At 36.8% G+C, this 23,559-nt stretch overlaps 1 protein-coding gene across 8 annotated transcripts in view; it reads left to right on the top strand.

The window, feature by feature from the left end:
- The window catches only part of LOC105060616 (protein ACTIVITY OF BC1 COMPLEX KINASE 7, chloroplastic), a 62,214-nt gene extending 39,587 nt beyond the window's left edge, over window positions 1-22,627 (top strand). For 2 of the 8 annotated variants that reach the window (XM_073247215.1, XM_073247212.1), the window contains exons 7-18: window positions 3,942-4,035; window positions 4,175-4,229; window positions 4,370-4,461; window positions 6,012-6,182; window positions 8,012-8,068; window positions 8,167-8,250; window positions 8,345-8,429; window positions 9,720-9,781; window positions 10,615-10,689; window positions 19,863-19,967; window positions 20,696-20,837; window positions 22,314-22,627. In XM_073247215.1, the coding sequence (XP_073103316.1) occupies window positions 3,942-4,035; window positions 4,175-4,229; window positions 4,370-4,461; window positions 6,012-6,182; window positions 8,012-8,068; window positions 8,167-8,250; window positions 8,345-8,429; window positions 9,720-9,781; window positions 10,615-10,689; window positions 19,863-19,967; window positions 20,696-20,837; window positions 22,314-22,387 (1,096 nt within the window). In that variant the 3' untranslated portion in view covers window positions 22,388-22,627. Of the gene's footprint in view, window positions 1-3,941; window positions 4,036-4,174; window positions 4,230-4,369; window positions 4,462-6,011; window positions 6,183-8,011; window positions 8,069-8,166; window positions 8,251-8,344; window positions 8,430-9,719; window positions 9,782-10,614; window positions 10,690-11,600; window positions 12,468-12,553; window positions 12,893-19,862; window positions 19,968-20,695; window positions 20,838-22,313 lie in introns of those variants that run through there. The other 6 variants (XM_073247218.1, XM_073247220.1, XR_012136157.1 and 3 more) reach the window with 6 other exon arrangements.
- The last annotated feature ends 932 nt before the right edge of the window (window positions 22,628-23,559 follow it).

Raw genomic sequence — 23,559 nt, 5'->3', positions numbered from 1 at the left:
ACAAATGTTCTGATAATTAGAAGGTGATGTGTATTGTGCAGGAGATTGTTGACCTAGGACTAAGACTTGATTTAACTTTTAGAGAAGAAGATCTATTTTATCTAATTTCTGAGCTATCAGGTTCAAGTCAGCCTTAGAACTAGAGTCTGAATATTTGATCTCATAGATTGCCCATTTTTTGATGAGGAATCAACCTTTCATAGGAAGATAATGAAGCATGATTGATCAAATTTTCACTCAAGATTTCAAGCAAGGCATAGGCTTCGTCCTCACTCTTGCTCATGAATGCATCTTTACAAGATGCATCTACCATCTGTCTATATTGATCTCCTAAATTCTCATAGAAAGCTTGAATAATTTGCCACTTAGATAGATTATGGTGTGGGTATTTTCTAAGAAATTCCTTAACTCTCTCTCATGACTCGTGAATTTGTTCTCCTAAAAACTGAGCAAACCCAGTGATGGCTCGTCTCATGATGTTGGTTCGACCTATGTGATAGAATTTTTTCAAAAAATTATGTTGCATTTCATTCCAAGTTCGGATTGGTCTCCCTATTGTGCCAAGCCAGTGCTTGGTTTTGTCCTTTAGTGAAAAAAGGAATAAGATCAGTCTAAGTGCATCAACAGTAAAATTTTGGATCTTTATTATGGAACAAATTGCTAAGAACTTATCTAGATGCTTGTAAGGATCTTCATTGGTGTTCTCATAGAAAAATGGGAGCATCTGGATTATGGTCGACTTGATCTCATAATGACTTGCAAAAATATCAGGTAAGTGGATACAAGTCGATGGGTTATAGGTGGAAGGAATAAAGTATTCCTTCGTCTGCCCAGGTGGTTCAGCTATTTGATTGTCAGGTTTAACATAGACCAGCCGTTCAATTTCAGTATTGAGTTCAACTAGATCAAAAAAAAGAGATCTCCTACTGTGCATGTACCAATGCAAATCCTAATGTGTGGTTCAAATTTTTTTTTTTAAAAGAAGAGGGAGAGAGAAAAGAAGAGAAGAGAAAAAAAGAGAGAAGTTCTAAAGATGAGAACCCTAAGAGAATCCTAGACATAAAGACAATAGATGAGAAGAATTAGTTGTGGTTAGATGTTAATTGCATTCAAGTTAGCATAAAGTGGACTCTCTGTCTTGAGGTTATCCTAAATCTGGACAGCTCCTAACTATTCCAAGTGCACCGTCAAATACTCCAAGTGCGAACCTAACCAACTAACTGATCAGATAAGTGTAAGATTGGTGGGGATCCCTCCGTTGCTTTTCTTAGATACCAACAAAGTTGGCCAGATCAGCAAACGGAATCAATTAAATAACCACCTTCCTTCGAGATGTAGTCTCTGAACTACTTTTCTAGACACTAATTGATCAACTAGGCCCGATCCGGTTCAATTTTCATGGTCACTTGTCCTATTGAGCTCGAGTTTCTTAGGGGCTGACATCTAGTTAATTTTAATTTAGAGGCTTGGGTTAATGAGGGATGCTGGTTGGTTGTTTTTGAGTTAAGGAATTACAATGAAATCTCCACCTTATCTTGTTAATAGATGTTGCCTTTAAGTTGATTTAAGATGAATATGCACAATCAATTTCAAACAAGGGTTCTATGCAATTAAATTAGATGTATGAAACTAATTAAACTTGAGCAGCTCACCTTGTCTTCAGCAATCACCAAAATAAATCTAAATGATGAATGCTCTAAGTAATTAGGGTTTCTACTCATGTCGTGCGATTTTTATTAGGTTTATGTGGGTGATTTTTAAGTTAATTTGAAAATAAAGCAACTAATACTAAAAAAAAAAGCAGTTTAGGGTTAGGATTGATCTCATCAAACAAGATTGACAACTTTTCTTTCTCCTTTTATTTTTTTTCTTCCTTTTTCTCTGCAAGAAAAATAAGAAAAAGTTAGTAAGTTGTATATACAAGAAATCAAAGAAATAAAAAATTTTAGCGTTTGTGCCTTCTCCGGCAACGGTGCCAAAAATTTGATATCTCGCGATATTGTCGGTAGGACACCATGATTATCAGTTTAATTTCGATTTTTAAAAATATTAAAAATATGTAAAGAACAATAAGTTGGGTCGATTCCACAGAGAAGGCAGTGCTGATTTGAAATCTTTGATTTTATAAATGAAAATAAAAATTCAAGAAAGTAATTTAAGTCAAAAAATAAAAATTAAAAATGCGAAAAAAGAAATTTGATACTAAAATCTACTATTTAGATCTTAGCTTCTAATTGTAATAAAAATAAAGAGCAAAAATGTAAAGAGCATAAAAATAACTTGGTACTAAGATCTACTATCTAGATCTTAGCGTCTACTTGCAATAAAAATAGGAACAGAAATTTAAAGTGCATAAAAATAATTTTTATATTAATTTAAAGATAAAATTTAATTATCAAAAATTTAAAAGAACAAGTAAATAAAATAAAATTGTAACAAAGATTGAAAGTCGATTGGCACAGTCTCGTCGGAAAAATGGTTGATGACTTCTCCTTCTTCCTTCAACTCCTCAGAGCATGCTGGGCTTCCTCTTCTTCTTCCTCTTTAGATCTCGACCTCAGATCAATGTTGGCATGGAGATGGCGTAGGAGACAAAATTCTTCTTCTCAGCACCTCTTGCCTTGAAGCAACCTTCAATCCAAGCCTTGCCTGCGACCCCCTCTATGCCTCTCCCTCTCTTGGATGATTTTTCTTTTCTCCTTGGATCCCTTTTTATAGCCTTTCTGGCCCCTTAAGTTGTGGATGTGTTTAATCTCCTTATGCCTCACGGATTAGGACTCCTTGATTGGTTACCGCATATCAGGCGACGTCTCAGCTCTCTGTTTCGTGCTTGCTGACCTCGCTCCCATGTGCTATTGGACTCTCGTGCACCTGAAACCAGCACTCCAGGCCACTCCTGTTTGCTCGCATCAACCAGGACCCACTCGCCAAACCTCTCGCTCGAGCCCACGTTGCATGACCATGCCCAGCATGCCCACGTTCCTGCGCTTCATATTGCATTTGAATTCTCCTCCCATGCGCTGATTTGTTTCTGCTAGAAGCTCCTACGCACCAGCTCCCTGTTTCCACATAAAACCCACGGACCACTCAAACCCACGGACAGCTAGCCAACTCTTCTCATTTATTTAAAAATTATGGGTCCCATCCTCATTAAATACTCATGCCCACTTTTCCTTTAAATATTTTTTCTCTTTTTTTATTTTCTTTTATTCATTGGGTTGCTGCCACGAATCCGTGTATTTTCGCATGTCGTGCATGTGACAGGTCTAAATTTGGACTCAAATTTCATCTGCACGTGCTGAAGGGCTGTTGCTTGTTGGTTTGCGATTAAGTCCTCATAATTAATTATTCCTGAAAAAAAGCATAAAAAGTATCCAATACTAAATAATAAAGATTAAATAATAAAGATTTTAATACATTTTATGTCATATTTAATGTACTGATCAGCTATATGTCACGAAAAGTAATGTATATAAGAAAATTATTTTCTTGATCTTATTAGATGTAATGCAGGATTTTGTTAGGAAGGCTCCTATGTCTTCATGTAAGTAGTTATAGTGTGTTATCACCTTTAAAATTTTAAAAGCTGCTTTGGTGTTTTTTCTGCTTAACAGATCATTGGATTTTTTTTTTTAATCTTATTGTCTTCATGTTAGTTTGAACTTTGAAGACTATTTCTCAGATATAGTAATATGCTTTGAGGAAGTTAAAAATTCTTGCATTATCTTCAATTTAACTAAATTTTGACCTTTTTTGGGTGATGTAAGGAATTTTACCCCTTTTCTGATTTGACCATCCTTGCAGTATTTTGAACTTCAAGATTCTTTTTTATTTTTATTGATTTCTTTTTTGCATGAATGAACCAGCTTTGATTTCCTAATAGTGTATGTAACTTTGTTCTCCTGTAATGTGGCCATCATCACAATATTGTGGACTTTCAGGTATTTGTATCAAGAAATTGATTATATCAATGAAGGAAAGAATGCTGATAGATTTCGTCGAGAATTTAGAAACATAAAGTGGGTTCGCGTACCTGTATGTTTCTTGCACTATGAGACCTTTTCTTTTATGTCTCTGTTTCCTTCTCTTCAAGAAACTCTTCCTTCATATCACTCTTGGTATTGGAATCTGGGATGTTTTTAGCTAATAATATATGATGGATTTTCCTTTGTAGTTCATCCATTGGGATTATACATCTACCAGAGTCTTGACCTTGGAGTATGTGCCAGGTTGGTGTTACTGTGTTACTCCTTGCATGCATAGCCCAAATGTAACTGGCATTGTCTTGATCAAGAAATTATAACACCTAACATAGCTTTTATTTCGATTCTATGCCTAATTGATTCACTATAATCACTATATTAAACAGGCATAAAGATAAATAGTCTCAATCAGTTAGATGCAAGGGGCTTCAATCATTCTCTGATTGCTCGACGTGCAACCGAATCATACTTGATTCAGGTAAATTGTTTCACCATTCTAGCTGAAGTAAATGGTGAATTTTTTTTTGAGAACTTGGATGCGAGAAATTTCGGCTGAAACCATTTTTGAGGTAAATGGTGAATTTCATTCTCTTTCTTTTTGGCTGTCAAAGTCACGAACAAACTCTTTCAAAAATACAGCCACCCCTTTCAACCTTTACAATATCCACCAGCCTAATAGGGTGATCATGTCCAAGGCCTATGCACAAGTCCAAAGGAGGCTAACCAGTCAGCTGGCTTATTAGCATTTGTCTGTCACTTGGAAGAAAGGGAGCTACTGTATGTACATCCAGACATGAAAAGGAAAAAAATGGCAGGCTTCCATTGGTGTTGGGCAGTTTTTAATCCAGTTGGTAGCCACAGATGGATTGCCCTGCAACACAGTTGGGATGCACTCAACTGCTGCATCACATAGGCGAGTCTGCCTGAGCAAAAAGAAACTCAGTTTCAGCAACCATATCACATAGGGAGGATTGAGCGGCTTGAGCCTACACAACTAGGACCTGACCATGATCATCCTGAATTATGAATCCTTTGCTCACCAATAGGATGCTCTGCTGTATGCCGCGGAGAAGAGATATCTAATTTAAGTGTTTAGAGGTAGACTTTATGGGCCATAAGGTCCATGGATAACCAGGACCTGCTGGTTTGTTAACTAACCTGCGGGCCTTAGGAAAAGCAGATATATCAGTCAAGAATTCATTCACCTGGTGTACAATCGGTGAGATAGGAGCTCCTAGACACTGGTTGATTGCTGCAAAGACATGTTTATGGGCTTTCCGTAGCCAGCATCCTGTATATGCAGAGTCACTGAGTGGTAGATTGACGTTGATAGTGACTGCTTCAAATCCTTGAGAAGCTGAACAATTGGCATCCACTGTGAATCAAAGGAATTAATAGATGAACGCAGCTGGCCAGCTGCCAAGTAGAGCTGGCAAATGGACAAGTCAGGAGGACATGATCGAGTTTATCATACCAATACCAACATCAGGGACATTTTGAAATAGAATTAGACACCTCTAGCTGCCCAGAATGCTGGATGGGGAATAATACCTCAACTTGCCTTCACCGAAAAAGATGGCTAGGGATGGCTGCAACTTAGTTTTCAGACCACACCATGACTATATGTAGCTTTTCCATCTGTCTCTTGCATTGCAAGTGCAGTTTCTATCCCCTTAGGAGTTACTTTCGTTATCAATTTTACTTATTGTGTTGATGGTGATTCCTTTTATAACTTTTTCAACTCTATGCCGGGTGGTTGTGGAGAGGTTGGGTGATTATTTTTAACTCAAAATATTTGACTAGATACTGATTTTGGAATTGATTGCAAGATTTTCTATCAAATAAGAAAGGCAGTTTGTAATCAAATTATGTTGTCCATGTTGTTCACATGCGCACTTTCAGGGATCTTATCTTTGTTAATATCTATCTACCTATAATTTAGTGCATATCAATTGTTGGAATATCCTATGAAATTAAGGAGCGTAAGAGACTATAATGCTAACATGCTGCTATTTTCTGCTAGCTCAGATACTGAAGATTGGCTACTTTCATGCTGATCCCCATCCAGGCAATATTGCTATTGACATGGATGGGTCACTCATCTACTATGACTTTGGAATGATGGGAGAAATAAAATCTTTCACTCGAGAGAGATTACGTGAATTGTTCTATGCAGTCTATGAAAAGGATGCAAACAAGGTACCTCTTATTTTTGCACATCTGTGTTGCATCCCTATACAAACAATACATGAGTATTTAATAGACAGGAGCTATTCTAAACATTGGATAACTTTCTGATACATGCATTATTAATGTTTATCATGTACTTTTTTTTTTTTTTGCTATTATAGTGTCAGCTTTTCCGACATAAAGTTATTGTCATGTAGAAAGTGGTCAACACTACACTCTGTCCGTATCTCAGATAATCCTAATTACCTACATGAAAGAGAGTATGTATAGTTACTGAAACAAGCAGGTTATAAACAGATGTAAGTATGACACAAGGCCATACTAGACAGGCTGCAGCTGACTAAATGCACTGTCATGATAGTATTTTGTCAAACTGTTTTTTTTTTTTTGGGAAAATATTAATTTTATGATGTCAAAATGTAGGTTATTATCACTCACCGACTTGATAACTGCATGACATTAATGCCTTCTGATATTCAGAAATTGAATACAAAAAGGCACACTCGAAGCTTAAATTTTTCTGATGAGTGTATCACCTTTCAGCTCAGAAGAAACTGTATGATTATGGTTTCAGTCTAGCTAATACTCATATACACGGGCCCTGTTTAGATGCTGGTTATATGATGGTTATGGGTTAGCAGTCTATCCAGCCAAACAAGATCCCAAAATGGCATGTTAAACTTAATCAGTTAGCACCCCAAAGAGCAGCTTAACCTGGTTAGCTTTACCATTGGGTATGGTGAAATAAGTTGACAATGGGAGCTTTCTCTTATCTCCCTTTGCTTTTTCACTTTTAGCAGAACTTATTCTAATGGTTTTATCCAAGCAGTGAACAATTCTAACACTTGGTTAATTGATAGGGAGCAGTTACAAATAGTTTTATCCATGGTATGCTGAACCGCCCTGAACTGCCTGGTTTGGGGCATATCGAAGCAAACCAGGGCAGAACTAAGATGGTTTGCCCCTTATTTCTGAAAAGTCCATCGAACTGCCCCAAACTGGATGGTTTGGAGTGGAACCAGTGCGAACCTCTCGATTCTGTTCCGAACCATCCAGTTTGCACCAATACATGCTGATTCAGCCCCCCTCCCTTTTAATAGTCGGGAGAGACCTGAGAATGCCTCCTAAGTCTTCTCACACATTCTCTTTTCATTTTCTTCAAAGCCCCCCCCCCCCCTCTCCCAAAACAAAAATTTCGCAAAAAGACATCGGATTTTGACGGTTAAAGGCTAGACCCAACCCAAAACAAGGTAAGGTAACTCTTCCCCACCACATTTCTTCTTTTTCTATTCTTTTCGTTCTTTTAGCTTTCCCCCACCTTATTAATGTAATAGATCTTTTATCTATTTACCCCAATTAACTATTTGTCATCCAAACTCAGTTTAAATGTCTGACCTGACGTGCCTAATGTAAGCTCAGTAGCAGACATTGTACCATGCTGGTATGGTGTCGGTATGGGTTGGTTTGGTGTACTTAGATTTGGTACACCCCCCTATGGAGTTGGGTACCAGTATGTGTATGGTATTGCCTGGTATGGGGCAGTGCCAACCAGTATGGTGTACTGAGACTTGGTACACCCCCCTAAGGAGTTGGGTGCCAGTATATATTTTGCCTGATTTGGGGCAGCACCAACCTGTATGGTGTCCTATATTCTGGAATCTATAGAGGTGCCATAATGGCTGCTATCACTTTGAAACTTTTAAGGGAAAAGGTTCAGCACCACCATGTTGAAGCAGATCCTACTGCTCACTAAGTATGCTGATGAAAATCATCTGTTTATTTGTTTAATTTGTTATGTTTGGCAGTGTTGTTTGGTGTCATAAGCTGCTTTCATACAGGTAATAAGATGTCTCATTGATCTCGAAGCACTACGACCGACAGGAGACTTGGCACCGGTTTGTATAACCTGCTACTTGTTGCTCAGATGATGGATATAATTTGCTTAAAAATCAGATGATCATGCAGTCTGATCTTTTCTTTTATTGCAATGTAGGTGAGGAGGTCTATACAATTTTTGTTGGATAAACTTTTGATTCAGACACCTGATCAGCAACAGACTTTGGCCGCAATTGGTGAGGTGTGTTGCATGCTTAAATAAACAAGAGACTGAGCATACATTTGCTGCTTAAGAAGTTGTTGTATGTGGGTGAAACTTTGGTCATTCTTTGCAGGATTTGTTTGCAATAGCAACCGATCAAACATTCTGTTTTCCATCCTCCATTACCTTTGTCATGAAGGCATTTTCAACTCTTGAAGGTGAAGTTCTTACATCTATAGAACAGTTTTAGTAATAAGTACGAACTTCTTGTTTCTCACTCCATTGATTAATTCATGGGAACTTATTACCATCATTTGAAGTGCCTTTGGAAACTCCAAAACTGATCTGATCCAAAACTGGGTTTGGTTTTGAGTTTCAGCTGAAACTGACTTACAAGGCATTCTTTTTTTCCTTCATGGGGCATAGACTGAAAAATTTTAGGTAAAAAGCCTTATTTTACAGTATTATCATCATTTTTTGAGTTTGCTCTTTTATGATAAATTAAGCATCTAAAAAGCATTTATTGTAAAATTAAGCTTGAATCTTGCTGATCTTGAATAGAATTATTTGCACACAGATATTGGTGGCAAGATATTTATGAAAAAAGTAAGTAAAATATGTTCTTAAGTTAGTACTTAAAACAAGGTTTGGTGTCTAGCCAGGCGTGGTCCTGATGTGAACCCATTACAATGTCAGCAGAGGGCTGGTTTGCTGTACCGAGTGCTGGTACGCCCCCTATACTTATACAAGTACCGAACTAGTATGGCATGGTACACCACATACCGTCCGATTTGGCAACAGTGAAACATACTAAAGATCTTGTAAAACGTGACTAATCTTATGAAGTATCACATGACAGCCCGAATTCATAAAAAGTTTTTTATTTAAAAAAATCGACATGAACGTATATATTTGGTATATAAAACTTTTGCCAAATGGTATAGAGTATATACTTTATATTTCAAAATTTGCTTTAAATTTTACATATTTCTGAATTTTTTTCTCTTTGATTTTTTTTGACCATTTTTAAAAGTGCCAAACTGTTGGAATTTTAAAGCAATATAAGTGGCAATTTGAAAGTTGAAACTATATGGCATGTGGTGGAATGATGTCTAAAATGCTTAGCTTTTCTTCTTCCTGTTTTTTTTTTATTTAATGTGAGTTTTTATTATTGTTTAACTAAGATCTTGAAACTTGAATAGAAACCATTGGTACTGGAAAAATCAAAACTCATTTGATCCAGTTAAAATAAAAAAGGATACCAAGTTTTCAGACCTTTGTTATGAAGTCATCTCTAGAATCTTTGTTATATGAGTGAGACTAAGTAACATTATTGCAGACTAACTTGTGAGGGGTGGAGACTATGATGTGAAAAATATATGATAGAGATTTAATATTATGCAAGTCTTATTAGCAGAGGAGTTTATTGGGTAGTTACATTTTTTATATGCAATAAATTATCTAGAATCAGTACCATATTTATTTACTAAGTATGATTTCTGTTGCAGGTATTGGTTATTCATTAGATCCAGAATATTCTTTTGCAAAGATTGCTGCACCATATGCACAGGTGGCAAAATTAGTCTCTCTTTAACTTATCAACCATAACAGACCTTGTCCTCACTTTCACTCTAAGCAAAGCCCTTACCAAGTGCTCTCATGACTGCCATTCATGTTATCCTGGTTCCTTTCTCACCTCTTTTTAAATCATTTTAGACAGATTCAAGCATCTTGCATTGTGCAGGCCACCTCAACTCATTTTTGCATGCCCATAATATCTTAATATTTTTCCACCTCTTGGAGTTTTTTGAATGCAGATCATTTTCCTTCTCCATTATACCTGTCCCAAACCCTCAGCCACCATGACCACCACACACACATACATATGGGTAAAATGACAATCTCAAGCCTTAAGTACTTGCGATCAGTTTTACGAGTCCCCATTCAACAAGCATTCCTATTTATGGCTACTCTGATGTTATTTTGACTTTTAGACTTTCCCATGTACTTCAGGGTTTTCAGCCATGTTAACTTGTGCATACCATCTTTTGCCTGCATACTTTAAGAAAGATTTCAATTATCTTGGTTACTGAGGCCCCGGTTATTTGCTATAAATGATTTTTGTATCATCTCCATCTCAATTCTGTCTTTAACTTTTGCAACCATTGCAAGTCCTCTAATGTACTTATTTTTCATTCCATCCTTCCATTTTTTTCCTAGCAAGCATCTCAACATTCTTATTTCCTCTTCCTTAACTAATTTTCTCAGGTCCACTTTATTACCCAACATTTTGAGCCTTACAGCATTGCGGGCCTCAGTTTTGTTTATAGTTTTTGATTTAAGTTTCAAAGATATGCTTGAAACTTGCTTCTTATGTCTGCATTATGTAATGTAAAACTCCAGGAATTACTAAACATAAGACAGCAGCAACGCAGTGGAGCAGAACTTGTTGAGGACATACAAAAACAAGCTAATGATGTACAGCCTCTGGCACCTTATTGATTTCTTTTAATATCTCCTTTAGAATTTTGCGGCAGTGTGCTGCTTGAATATCAATATTCCTTGTGTTCAGTCATGTAACTACTTTTTAAGCTATGCATGATGACTTCTAATGTATGGCATGATCATACATGTAGCTTAAAAAGCAGTTGAACATGATCATCATGATGTTGATAATGATAATGATGGTGAACTGCTTTTTAAGTTATACATATGGACATGCCATTAGCTGAAAATTATTTTATTGATTACAACCATTTTGCACCATTACCTAAGAAGAAGAGATTATTCACTTCAGTTATCACCTTTTTGATTTAGATTTGCAGCTGAAATCACCCAGTCAGTTCAGCTCAGAATTTGTTTATTTATTTTTCTAGTTTGCCCCTACTTTATGAACTTCTTAACCATAATTCTTTCAGTTATATATGACAGTCTAGTAACATGAAATTCTTTGCTGTTGTGCAAAGGAATTTATTATGCTTTACAGCATAATATTGATTCTAATACTAGCATAATTTGTGACACTGTTATACAAAATAGCTGATGAAGTTTAAGTAGAAACCAGATGACAGCCATAGGGATCCAAATGCAATATTATTATCTGTTAAATTAGATAGCATATTATGTTAACATATAAATCATTGTGAATATTCTCAGTATAATCTTATTTAGAATATATATCAAATCTGTATAATCTTAAAAGAAAAATATATCAAATTCTATTTAGGAAATATATCATTAGTAGATCAATAGGTTCATTGTACCTAGACCTTTATTGCTCTATATATAGAGTCTCTTGTGGCATGAAAGATATACAATCATTTTTATCTTTACTTATCTCTCTCTCTCTCCTCTCTTTCTAGTGTTTCTAACAAGAGTTCTCTCTCTAGATCCTATCTTCTACATGGTATCAGAGCCAAAGGAGAAGGAGAAATCCTAGCCGCCATCCTTTGTCCTGCAGCAGTCCTCCGATCGGCCCCTTTGTCTTCTTTGTCCGTTGCAACAGTCTTCACTGCCGTCCAGTCTCTGTCCGATCAGCCCTCTTTGTCTTTTCTGTCCGTTGCAGCAGTCTTTATTGCTATTCTTCTTATCCAAATTTTCCTACTGCCCTTGATTGGATTTCTCTTCAATCTAAAATTTTGTCCAATGGCTTCTATTTCGGACGTTACCGCTACATCTACCATACCCACCTTCAGGGTGAATACACCTGTCCTCACCGGACTCGCTATGATCACTGCTGACAAGTTGAATAGTAAAAATTATTCATCGTGGTCTGTGGAGTTATGGTGCAAAGGTTAGGGCGTTTCTGACCATGTTATATCCTGTATTTATCAGATCCTTATTACTAGTCGAGACCAATGGAAAAGAGTAGATGCTCAGATTTTTGGTTTGATTTGGCAGACCATTGACTCTGACTTACTCTCTATCTTCAGATCGATCCGTACATGTGATGGTACTTGGGTCCGCTTTTGAGAATTATACTCGAGCAATTTTACATACTTGTACGATGTGATTGGTTTTCTTTTTCATCTCTGACAAGGAGATTCTAGTATGCAGTTTTATCTGGGGCGCTATCAGTCATTTGCTAGTGAGTTACATGAGCTATTATCTTTTTCTCCTGATATTCGGGTCTAGCAGGTTCAGTGGGATCGTCTGATTACTATCTTATATCTCCATGAAATTCGTTCGGAGTTGGAGGGTGAACGCACTCAGATCCTTAGTTCAGATCCTGTACCCTCTTATGCAGATGTTTACTCATATTTACTCTGGGTATCCACAAGGGTAAACCGTTCTGGTGCAGCTTTATCCTCTGATCACTCCTCTTTGTCCATTTTGTTCTCAGGAGATTTCGGTTTTAGAGGTGGACGAGGTGGTCGTCGAGGTCATGGTGGTAAAGGTGGTCGTGGTGGTGGTCGTCCTTGGTGCATCCACTGTAATCGTTATGGGCACATTTGGGATACCTGTTACACTCTTCATGGATTTCCACAATGGACTACACGTAATGTGCAGACTTAATCAACAGAGGATAACTCAACAATGTCTTCCCCGACTTCTGACAACGTTACAATCTCTGGAGAAGAGTATACACGATTTCTTCAGTTCCAGGCATCATAGCAAGCTTCCTCATCCATCACTGCTTTAGCACATGGTAATCTGACTGCCTATCTTAGTCACTCATAAGGTAATCTTGTTCCTTAAATTTTTGATTCTGGTGTCTCTGATTACATGTCTGGGCACAAACATAGTTTAGTCCATATCATTGAGTCACAAATTTTACCACATGTTACTTTGGCTAATGGATCTAGTACTCCAGTTCAGAATAGAGGAACTATTTTTCTTCATCCTAATTTGCCCTTGTCTTCTGTTCTATATATTCTTGATTTTTCTGTTAATTTAATATTCATTAGCCAATTAACTAAACAATTACATTGCTCAATTACCTTTTCTTCTGATTCTGTGATGGTGTAGGACTTGAAAATAAGGAGGACGATTGGTTCTAATTTTGAGTCCCATAGTTTGATCGATTGTCTGGACCACCAGTGTGTGTAGTTGCTGCTATGCCTCTTCAAATTTATAGCCGGTTAGGTCATCTTCATCTCCAGAATCTCCAAAAGATGATGTCTAGTGTATCTAGTGTCCGTGAGTTAAATTGTGAGTCGTGTCAGTTAGGAAAGCAGAGTCGTAGTTCTTTTCCTAGTCGGTCAAATAAACGTGCTTCAGCACCCTTTAGTCTTGTTCATTCTGATATCTGGGGACTTAGTAAAATTATTTTTTCTATGAAATTTAACTATTTTGTCATTTTTATTGATGATTATTCTCGCATGACTTGGATGTATTTATTACGTAATCGTTCTGAACTATTTTCAATTTTTACTGTATTTTATGCTGAAATTAAAAATCAGTTTCATACATCTATTAAAATTCTTCGAAGTGATAATGCTCGTGAGTACCTATCTACTAATTTTCAAAACTTTATGACTACTCATGGGATTCTTCATCAGATATCTTGCGCTTATACGTCTCAACAAAATGAGGTAGCAGAGCACAAGAATCGTCATCTTGTTGACACAATATGGATACTTCTCATACATATGCATGTGCCTGTTCATTTTTGGAATGTCGCTATTCTTACTGAATATTATCTCATAAATTGTATGTCCTCATCCATGTTGCATGATTAAATTTTCTTTTCGATTTTATTTTCTAGGGACTCCTTGCATGTCTTACGTCCTAGAGTCTTTGGATGCACTTATTTTGTCCATCAGTCTGGTCCTATTCATGATAAGTTGTCCTCGAGATCCATAAAATGTGTCTTTCTCAGATATTCTCGATCCCAAAAGGGATATAGGTGCTACTCTCCTGTTCTTCATCATGTCTTTATATCGTCTGACGTCACATTCTTTGAGTGCATTCCTTATTTTTCTCCTGGATTGAAGTATATTGTCCCTCATGAGGAGTCTGTATCTATTGGGCTGCTTGTATCTCTTCCCACTGGTGATATATCCTCGTCACCTGTGCCCATTCCTCCTTTATCTCCATTTAGATTTGATCGGTCGAATTTTCAGATATATCAGCATTGTGCACCACCTGGGATCCTTTCTACTGAGCCCACGGATTCAACATCGGCACCAATCGCTTCTCCGCCGACAGTCCTACTACACCAGCTCCTTCTAACCTGAATATTTCTATTGCTCTGTGCAAAGGTACTTGAACAAAACATACCATTGATCGTTTTGTTAGTTATCTATCCTTGTTTCCCATATATTCTCCCTTTATTTCCTCGCTTGCTTTGGTCTCTATTCCTCGTACTGTTACAGAGGCACTTGCTCATTCCGGCTAGAAGCAGGCGATGGATGATGAGATGTCTATGCTGCATGCTTTGGATACTTGGGACCTTGTTCCACTTCCTTCAGATAAGTCCATTGTTGGTTGTTGCTGGGTTTATACTGTTAAGTGTTCTCCTGATGGATAGGTTGCTAGATTGAAGGCTGGACGGATTGCAAAGGATTTCACTTAGATGTTTGGCCAAGATTATCTTGATACATTCTCACCTGTGGCTAAACTCACATATGTTCGTCTTCTCCTGAGTTTAGCTACTATCTTTCACTGGCCTCTTCATCAGCTGGATATTAAGAATGCATTTTTGCATGATGATCTTCACGAGGAGATTTATGTGGAATAACCTCTTGGGTATGTTGCTCAAGGGGAGTATGTATGTCGGTTGAAGAAATCATTATATGGCCTAAAGCAGTCTCTCCGAGCCTGGTTTGGGAAGTTCAGCTCTGTTATTCTTCAGTTCGGTCTTCTCAAAAGTACTTCTGATCATTCGATTTTCTATAGGCATTCGGAGTCAGGCAAGCGTATTCTTTTGATTGCCTATGTAGATGACATTGTTATTATTGATGATGATTGTGATGGCATTACTGCTCTGAAGGATTATTTACATCAGTAATTTTAGATCAAAGATCTGAGAGAGTTACGATACTTTCTTGATGTTGAGATTGCTCGGTCTTGTCGGAGTATAGTTATAAATCAGAGAAAGTATGTCCTTGACATATTGGAGGAGACAGATACGTTAGGGTCTCGTCCTGTTGATATTTTTATGATCCTAATGTACGACTTATTCCTGGTAAGGGAGAGCTTGGGGTTATTCAGTTTGAGCCTATGAAGTTGTTCTGTGATAATCAGACTGCTCTTCATATTGCTTCGAACCCTGTGTTTCATGAGCGTACAAAGCACATTGAGATAAATTATCATTTTGTTTGAGAAAAGCTATAGTCTGATATTATTTCTACGACTTCTGTGAGCTCTAACGATCAGCTAGCTGATATGTTTACTAAGTCATTGAGGGGATCGAGGATGAATTATATTTGTAACAAGCTGGGGCTCCATAATATTTATGCTTCAGCTTGAGGGGGAGTGTTAAATTAGATAGCATATTATGTTAACATATAAATCATTGTGAATATTCTCTGTATAATCCTATTTAGAATATATATCAAATCTGTATAATCCTAAACAGAAAATATATCAAATTCTGTTTAGAAAATATATCATTAGGAGATCAATAGATTCATTGTACCTACATCTTTATTGCTCTATATATAGAGCCTCTTGTAACGTGAAAGATATACAATCATTTTTACCTTTCCCTATCTCTCTCTTTCTCTTCTCTCTTCTCTCTTCTCTCTTCCTAGTGTTTCTAACAAGGTTTCTCTCTCTAGATCCTATCTTCTACATTATCGAATTGCAGATATCACTAGAGATGAGTTTGCACTCTCAATCATTGTCTTTTGCAGGATTATCTCCATCTTCATGAAATCATAGGATATGTTATTCTTGAACAATACATAGGGAGTAATCAGATGCAGGTTTTGCCAAACTGATATAGGAGGCCAAACCATCTAGTGATCGGTTCTACTTGGTATGGGTCCGTTCCATGCCATTCCAGGGCATATCAACTAAAAGAGAGCAGGAGAGAGATAAGGAGAGAGAGGGGGAGAGGAGGGAGGGAGAGAGAGAGAGGAGGAGGAGGGAGGGAGGGAGGGCTCAGAATAGGGAATCCCATTTTTTAATTTGCCAGTTAAGAACTAAAGTCGGCAACTTATCTTCCGCTCTCTTTTCCTCTCTCTCTCTCTCCTTCCTTTCCCTCCATTTTGAACCGAAGTAATGGATCATGCCAGTAACTGACCAGTCCCCATCGTTTCTAACCAAAGTAAAGAACTATGCCAATAACTGATTGATATAATTCAGTAAAACCAGCCGACTTAGTATGATTCAGCAGACCTTGATCAGATAGCTCTGTTACCAGAAAATTAAAGAGTTCTAGCTTGCTAATTTGGGGTTTGGAGGTCATACGATAGGTGGTTGCTTAGAAGGTAGAGTTAAAAAGGGTTTCTAAAAACAAATTAGTTAGCCAACAGATTTTCGACTGGGGCTTTTTGGAAGATGCTATTTTCATGTTATTTAAATTTTCTAGTGGGATAAAATGGGTAAAACAGTATGAGTGATAAGAAAAGAGTAACAACTTACCTTTTACTCATCACCTCTTGTGCATGCACAAAAGTATGCATGGTCTTTAACAATGACCTTTTCTAATCCTTTATATGCCCACAAAGCCCTCTATGTAAAGATAACTAAGCAACTACAAAACTTAATATTTATGAATGTATAGCTTACCCAGTCAACTAATGAGTAAGATAAAATTCGAGACACTAGTCCTACTTAAATAGTTTCCCTAACTCTACAAAGACTAGGACATGCATGACTCACTTTTTATATGGCTTTCTGAAATATGTCTTGGCAAATACTAAGTAATTATGATTTTGAATCAAACAAAAAAACTAAAAAAGGAAGGCTAGTTTACTTAAATCTGCATGCCCTGAATTCTCCTCAACATTTTTCTTAACAAACATCAGGTTTCTCTAACTACAATCTTGTATTTGGTGTAATTTCATGAACTAAAATCTAATCCTTTGTAATTTCAAAAAGATGTTGAGCTGGAAATCACCCAGTAGCGTATCTTCAAGTTCACCATAACTGAGAGGTATATTTGATGTGGTAACTTATGAAGTAGTTTCTTTGAAGTTTGTCAGGTTATTCTTGGAGGTTCATACCTTTGGGATGAAGATGCAGCCTTCTACAGATGGTAGATGAAGTATCATCTTGTAAAAGATAGGAAGAAGTTCATGATCCATGCCTCCAAAACATAAGAAAATGTAGACCTTCTGATTGTTGCCTAGGCAAAGCGACTTGTTAATGCTTGCAACAAATTTGCGATGATGGTATAAGAAGCCAATACTGCTTATGGAGGCCAAGCTCTAGCTCTTTGATTCCACTAACCTATCATTTGAGATCGAGGAGTCATCGTTGACGAGGAAGGACAGCAAGGAGCATCCCTACCATGAAGTCTAGATGTTAGAGCAAATCAAGTGGTTTGCTAAAATCTGAAAGCAAAAAAAGAGCAATGGCAGAAACTATCTTCAAGTAAAGCTAGGTGGTTTAACCGCGAGATAGGAAGCAGACATTTTTCCACCTTCAATCTTGATTTATCAAGAGCTAAATCCCCTATATAAAGGGGGCTCTGATCTAGGGGGATCTGGGTACTTGATGCGGATCACTTTGACTACTATGAGTATAGCTGGACAGGATTCAAGAGCAAGATCTACTATATCAAGAAGCCAAATCACGCAACAAACTTTCGGAAACCATAACTTGATTGTACAACATCTGATATAGATGATCTTTTTTCTTCAAAACTATAACTTTGGGCCAACCCTTTAGGGGAGCTAACTTGAGCTAAAATCCATCATTTGGATCTCGAAATGGGTTTGGTCAAATCAAAACTTTTTTTTTTTTCAGAAAAAATTTTGATCAGAAGTTATCTTCCAATCCATAAAGAATTAGGCGAAGCAATAAAGGACAAAGTTGATATACAAGCTACAATCTACCTACTGTAGAACTTTAGTATTTTTTGTGATTATTTATATTAATTATTTTTTTAGAAATTTAGCCCTATTCGAATTAGGAAGAAGAATCTGATCTGAATTGTATAAGGACGGACGTCCTTCTAGAAACTAGGAAGAGGGATCCAATCTAAATTGTACAAAGATGAACCTTGCTATTATAAAAAGAGGCTATATACCTAAGCTTTTAAGGTGTGAGAATCAATCAACAAAAATGGGGCCTCGAGCCCTTTTTTCAAAATTCTTCTATTTTCTTCTAGTTTTCTTTTGAGAGATTTGAGTTGAGCAAATTGGGAAAAATCTTTCTTCTTCCTGATTGGATCATGTATGGTGCTCACCCATTCATTATGAGCAGTTTGTTCAAGCTTAAGCTCCCTTCTTACCATGGTCTTCTTTAGCTTTCCCTCTCATAAATATTATCAATTTGATATATCCTTTTTCACATCTATCTTATCAGGGTTCATCTAGACTCTATAAATATTTCATAATCACAATTCTTTGTGGTGTCGCATGCATGTTGCTATTACATATTTATATCTTTGTTTGACATGCCTATGCATATTAGTTGCTTTTCCTGACTTCTCCTTGTTACACTTGTTTTATTGGTCTCTCTTTGTTTCCCCATATGGAGTCACAACATGGGTGGCCTATTTGCCGTTTTATAAAATTTTCCCTTTTACCACCAAGATAATGGGCAATCACACATCTCCAAAATTTTATCTTCATTTTGCAAAATTTTATCATTACTATAAACCAAAATCATATCTTCATTTCATCAATAAATCTTATTTGTTTTTTGAGCAATACCTATGATTTGAACTATGGGCCTCCTCCAAAGTTAAGACTTTAGATAAGAGGTGCTAACCGAGGTAACTATTGTTGACCACAAGTATTATCTCTAAAAGTACTAATTTCATGCTTTGTTTTCCAATTTTTGTATTTAGCCTACTGAAATTAGGCACTTTTCAATAATTTTTAAACTGATTGTAGGCTCATTTTCATTTGCCATTACTGTCATCATGATCTATATAGTTTATTTTTGTTCAACTCATATTTAGAATTTTCTAGTAACTCCTCAATAACACATGCTATCATTTGTTGCACTCTAATCTTATGGAAAAAACAACTCGACATCCACTTATAAACTACATGAAGGGTGCATCTAGGATTTAGCAGTCGGATCATGAAAAATAGTTGCAAAGCATTTTGAAAGCTGTTGCTTGATGTATGTAATTTGCAATTTCTAAAATTTGACCTTGTTTTGTCATACAAATTAATCTTTCACCCCTTAATCCTTATATTGTCTTTTCATCATTGTTTTATTATGTTATATCAAATTTTTCAAGAGAGGTACATGCTTTATAACTTTTTTTACTCAAGAGCTTAGAGAGCAATTTTAAATCACATGATCTAAGATATACTTAGTTATTTACTATATCTGGATTTCTCGTTAACATTCTTTATGTCAGTCTCATTTTACTCTCGTTATTTCTTTATGCTTTATCCTGGTTTTTGGAACAAGTTCACAAATAACACTTGTCACTACCTCTAGATTACCATTTATGTGTATTTTTGCAAGAAATTATCAATGTATCGCTGGTCTCTATGCTTTGCTACTCAATGTTTTGTATGCAACCAAAAACTCCCTATTAATTCTGATATGAGGATGCATCTCGTTTATTGCAGGCTGGAAATTACACCATCTTGATGCCATACAGAGTTCAGAGAATAGAAGAGTTCGTCAAACAACTTGAGTCAGGGGATTTGAAACTCCGTGTCAGAGTACTTGAGGTATTTCAGAGAATATTCATTTTCAAAGAATAAAATTTCAAATTTTCCTATTAAACAAGTAGTATTACGTATCGGATTCTATTGTGCTACATAATTGCAAGTGTAAAGTGAAGGGAACTGAGCGTAGTAGCTGTTCTCCAAACACCATGAAACATTTGTTATGATGTATTTGAATGTGTTTTAACTTTTGCTTATTGGATAGTAATGCAGGACAGACTTTATGCTTTAATAAAGAAAAAAGGCAGTTGAGCTCTATTCAGTGTTATTTGTTAAATTCTTCTATTCAGATGTTATGTAAGCTAAATCCTCCACAGGGGTTAGTGTATAATAGAAAATATTAATGGCAGCAAGTAGGTCCTATTTTGAGTATCATTGTGAAAATCATCAGTATGATCATTTTTGGGTATAAAATCTTGATTTAGGAACAATTTTGCCTCTACCTGATAGAGCATCAGAAGGTTAGACTGTCTATTTCTTGATCTACTTGATGGAAAATCTATGTTATTTGATGCCTCTTCTGTTGGAGAAGCCATTTAAATCTTTGTTTCGAAAACAAGCCCCTCAAATCTTTATCAGCAACTACATTAATTTTGTCATCTCATTTGTATATTTCATGTTTGTGTTCAAGTTTCAGTCCTTCTGATCTTTTCATATATTTCTTTGCTTTTTCATGTTTTTATGACATGTTATTAATGGTACACTGATGATATGCATACTCATTTCTCCAGTCGGAAAGAGCTGCAAGGAAAGCCTCAATACTGCAGATGTCTGCTATGTATACTGCTATGAGTGGAACCTTGTTGAATGTTGGGGTGACACTAAGCAGCCAAGGAAATCAAGCTATTGCAAATGGATCATTCATTGGTGCTGGTAAGTGGCTCAGTCATCTTGTTCTCGAAAGACCTCGATGTTTTTAAACTATGCAAACATCCAGCTCTTCTTGTGTTCATGCCAATGTATTATAGGCCATCTAGGTTCTATGTATGCATTTTGTGCTGACAGGATTCTTGTTTTTTAATGAGCTCAGATCAGGTTAAGTCTTTCATGTACATACAAAGATGCATGCACGCAACATTTATTTGTCCATCATGCATGGGCTGCATAAAGAAACACATAACTACATGCATGAAAAGATAGATATTGGCGATATTGCCTGCTATGCCTCCTCTCCTGTGATCCTACTCCCACTCTTCCCCCACCTAATTTTTATCTGCTGCCCACTTCACCACTCTACTCTCAGGACTCTCAATCTCCCTCCTATCTCCACCTTCCCCAGTCTAGGCCAAGCTTGGCATCAGGACTCTTAATCTCCCTCCTACCTCCACCTTCCCCAATCTAGGCCAGGCTTGTCATCCCACCCTGTCCTCATCCTCTTACATAGTGTGCCCTCTAGCTCCACTCCCCACCTCTATCAACATTCCCATCTAGGCTTAGCTTGCAAAATCAACCATTCCATGTGCATATATGCACTATCAGCCTCATCCTCCTATATTCTTCCCAACCAGTACTTGAAGATGACACTTAAATTTAATGCACAATTACAGATCTTTGTGTGTTTATGCTATTGGTATATGTATTACAATATAAACTAAGTTTTGTGTGTCCATTTTGTACAATGTATTCTTGTGGTTTAATGAGCTTCCATCATGAAGTCTTCCACCTACATGCTTAAGGGCGTGGATGTTATTGCATCCATCATGCATGAATAAATACTCGTTTACATCATGAGAAATATATAGATCAGCCAAACCCGCTTCTCCCCCATCTCCTGCGACCCTACTCCCACCTTTTCACCCAACAACCTTCTCTGCACCTGCTCAACCAAATCTCTCTCTGCTACTCTTGATCTCCCTCTTCCCTAAGGCCACATCACTCCAGGCCATGCTTTCCCAATACAATCCTGTGCTTCCTTCAGTTACTCTAGGTTTCCGACTTGTTTCTGTCTTCAACTGTTTAGGTTGGCACACATTAGGATGCTCCTTTTATCCATCATCCCTTATATCGCACCATTCCTTGGATGAACCAGGGAACAGCTGCGATACATGGAGTTGATGGATCACGTTTAAGTGCCTCTACATCCACATGGTGGCCCAAAGCCCTTCTATGCAAGTCACCCCTTCCCTACCATTTTGTATCCATGCCTTCTTTGATGCTTCATAGCCTATATGCACATCTATGAGGTTACAGACATTGTAAGAATAAATTCTCTATATTTTGCTCAGGTTTGGCTGTAGTATTCAAATACATTCACTCAAGATGGTTTTCTTCTGTTCATTTTGGTCTGAAAAGCCGATAAAAGGTTATGGGTTGATTTAACTTAATTCCTACTCCATTGCTAACATGCAGGTATTTTCTTAACATTAGTGGTCAGATCCATGAAAAGAGTGAAACAACTAGACAAACTTGAGAAGATGATTTGACAACCATTTGGATGTGGTATAATTTTTATTTGGATTCCATTCTTGCAAGCCTCAAGCTTCATCGCAATCCCGTCCTGGTTATTGTATATGAATGTAGATGTGGAAGTATTCCTCCTTGCATATGGTCTGAAAGAAATGTGAGACCATTGTTACATATATCAATGTAATGTATTGGATTTTTCCTGTGAAGTTGGCCTTCAAATCTATCCTACTCTCCACCCAGTGGAAGATTTGAGATGATTTGAGATGTTTATCATACTAACTGCCCTTCTGTGCAATGCTTGCAAACTAACCGTCTGATGTAACCAGGGCCATGCTTCAGTAAAACTAGAAGAGAAAGATGCACGAACTGAAAAGAACAGCAAATATAAGAAGAAATTTTCTTCTAGAGTTTTAATTTAATATCAAAAATAGATTGCTTATCGCTTTTGGCCAAAGGTTTATTTATAAAAGAAAAATTCTAACTTGATGTCTAAGCTATCTGAACTATTCTAGATTTATTTTGAATGTAAAATAGATAAAAATTAAAACTTTCAATTCATTCAGAATCTTTCAGATTCTATTGATTTGTCAAATAAATAAATTTGGTCTCAAAATTGGACTATGATGGCAAGTATCAAGCACGTAGAGCAAAGAAAGAACTTTCCCCACATGGGATTTTATAGGTGATTTTGACTTCAGACGAGAGATTTATATCTGTTTTAGCATGACAAGATCAAAACCCGCAATGTCGGGTGCAACCAACTTGATTTCTTATCTTTTTCAAAATTGGTCCATTAAATTAAGATATTTATCAACTAAGACGTCAATGTCACCATCAAAGCTTTGAAATATAAGAGACCATAAACACCACCCTGCCTTGAAACTTATTTAAGCCTTTTGCAATTAAGTATGAATCTTTTGAAATCGAGTGACTAAGAATTTACCATTCGCAATAGCAAATAGGGCATTTATGATCAAAGAAGCCGGATGAGATGTGTGAAATCATATGAGAGATTGAAGGTGTGTTTGATTGTGAGACAGAAGTTTAAATAGGAATAAAATGTTCTTGAAAGGTCATGTGGAAATGGGAATAAGACACTTCTTAACCAACAAATGATTGAATTAGAAGTCATTCATTCTCATCTCATTTCAGAGTTCAACTTCTCACAACCAAACATATCCTTAATCTA

This window comes from Elaeis guineensis, chromosome 1 (assembly GCF_000442705.2).
Source record: "Elaeis guineensis isolate ETL-2024a chromosome 1, EG11, whole genome shotgun sequence".
NCBI classification, from domain to species: Eukaryota; Viridiplantae; Streptophyta; class Magnoliopsida; order Arecales; family Arecaceae; genus Elaeis; species Elaeis guineensis.
The sequence above is the reverse complement of the archived record's forward strand: the minus strand, read 5'-3'. Positions and strand labels throughout refer to the sequence as shown.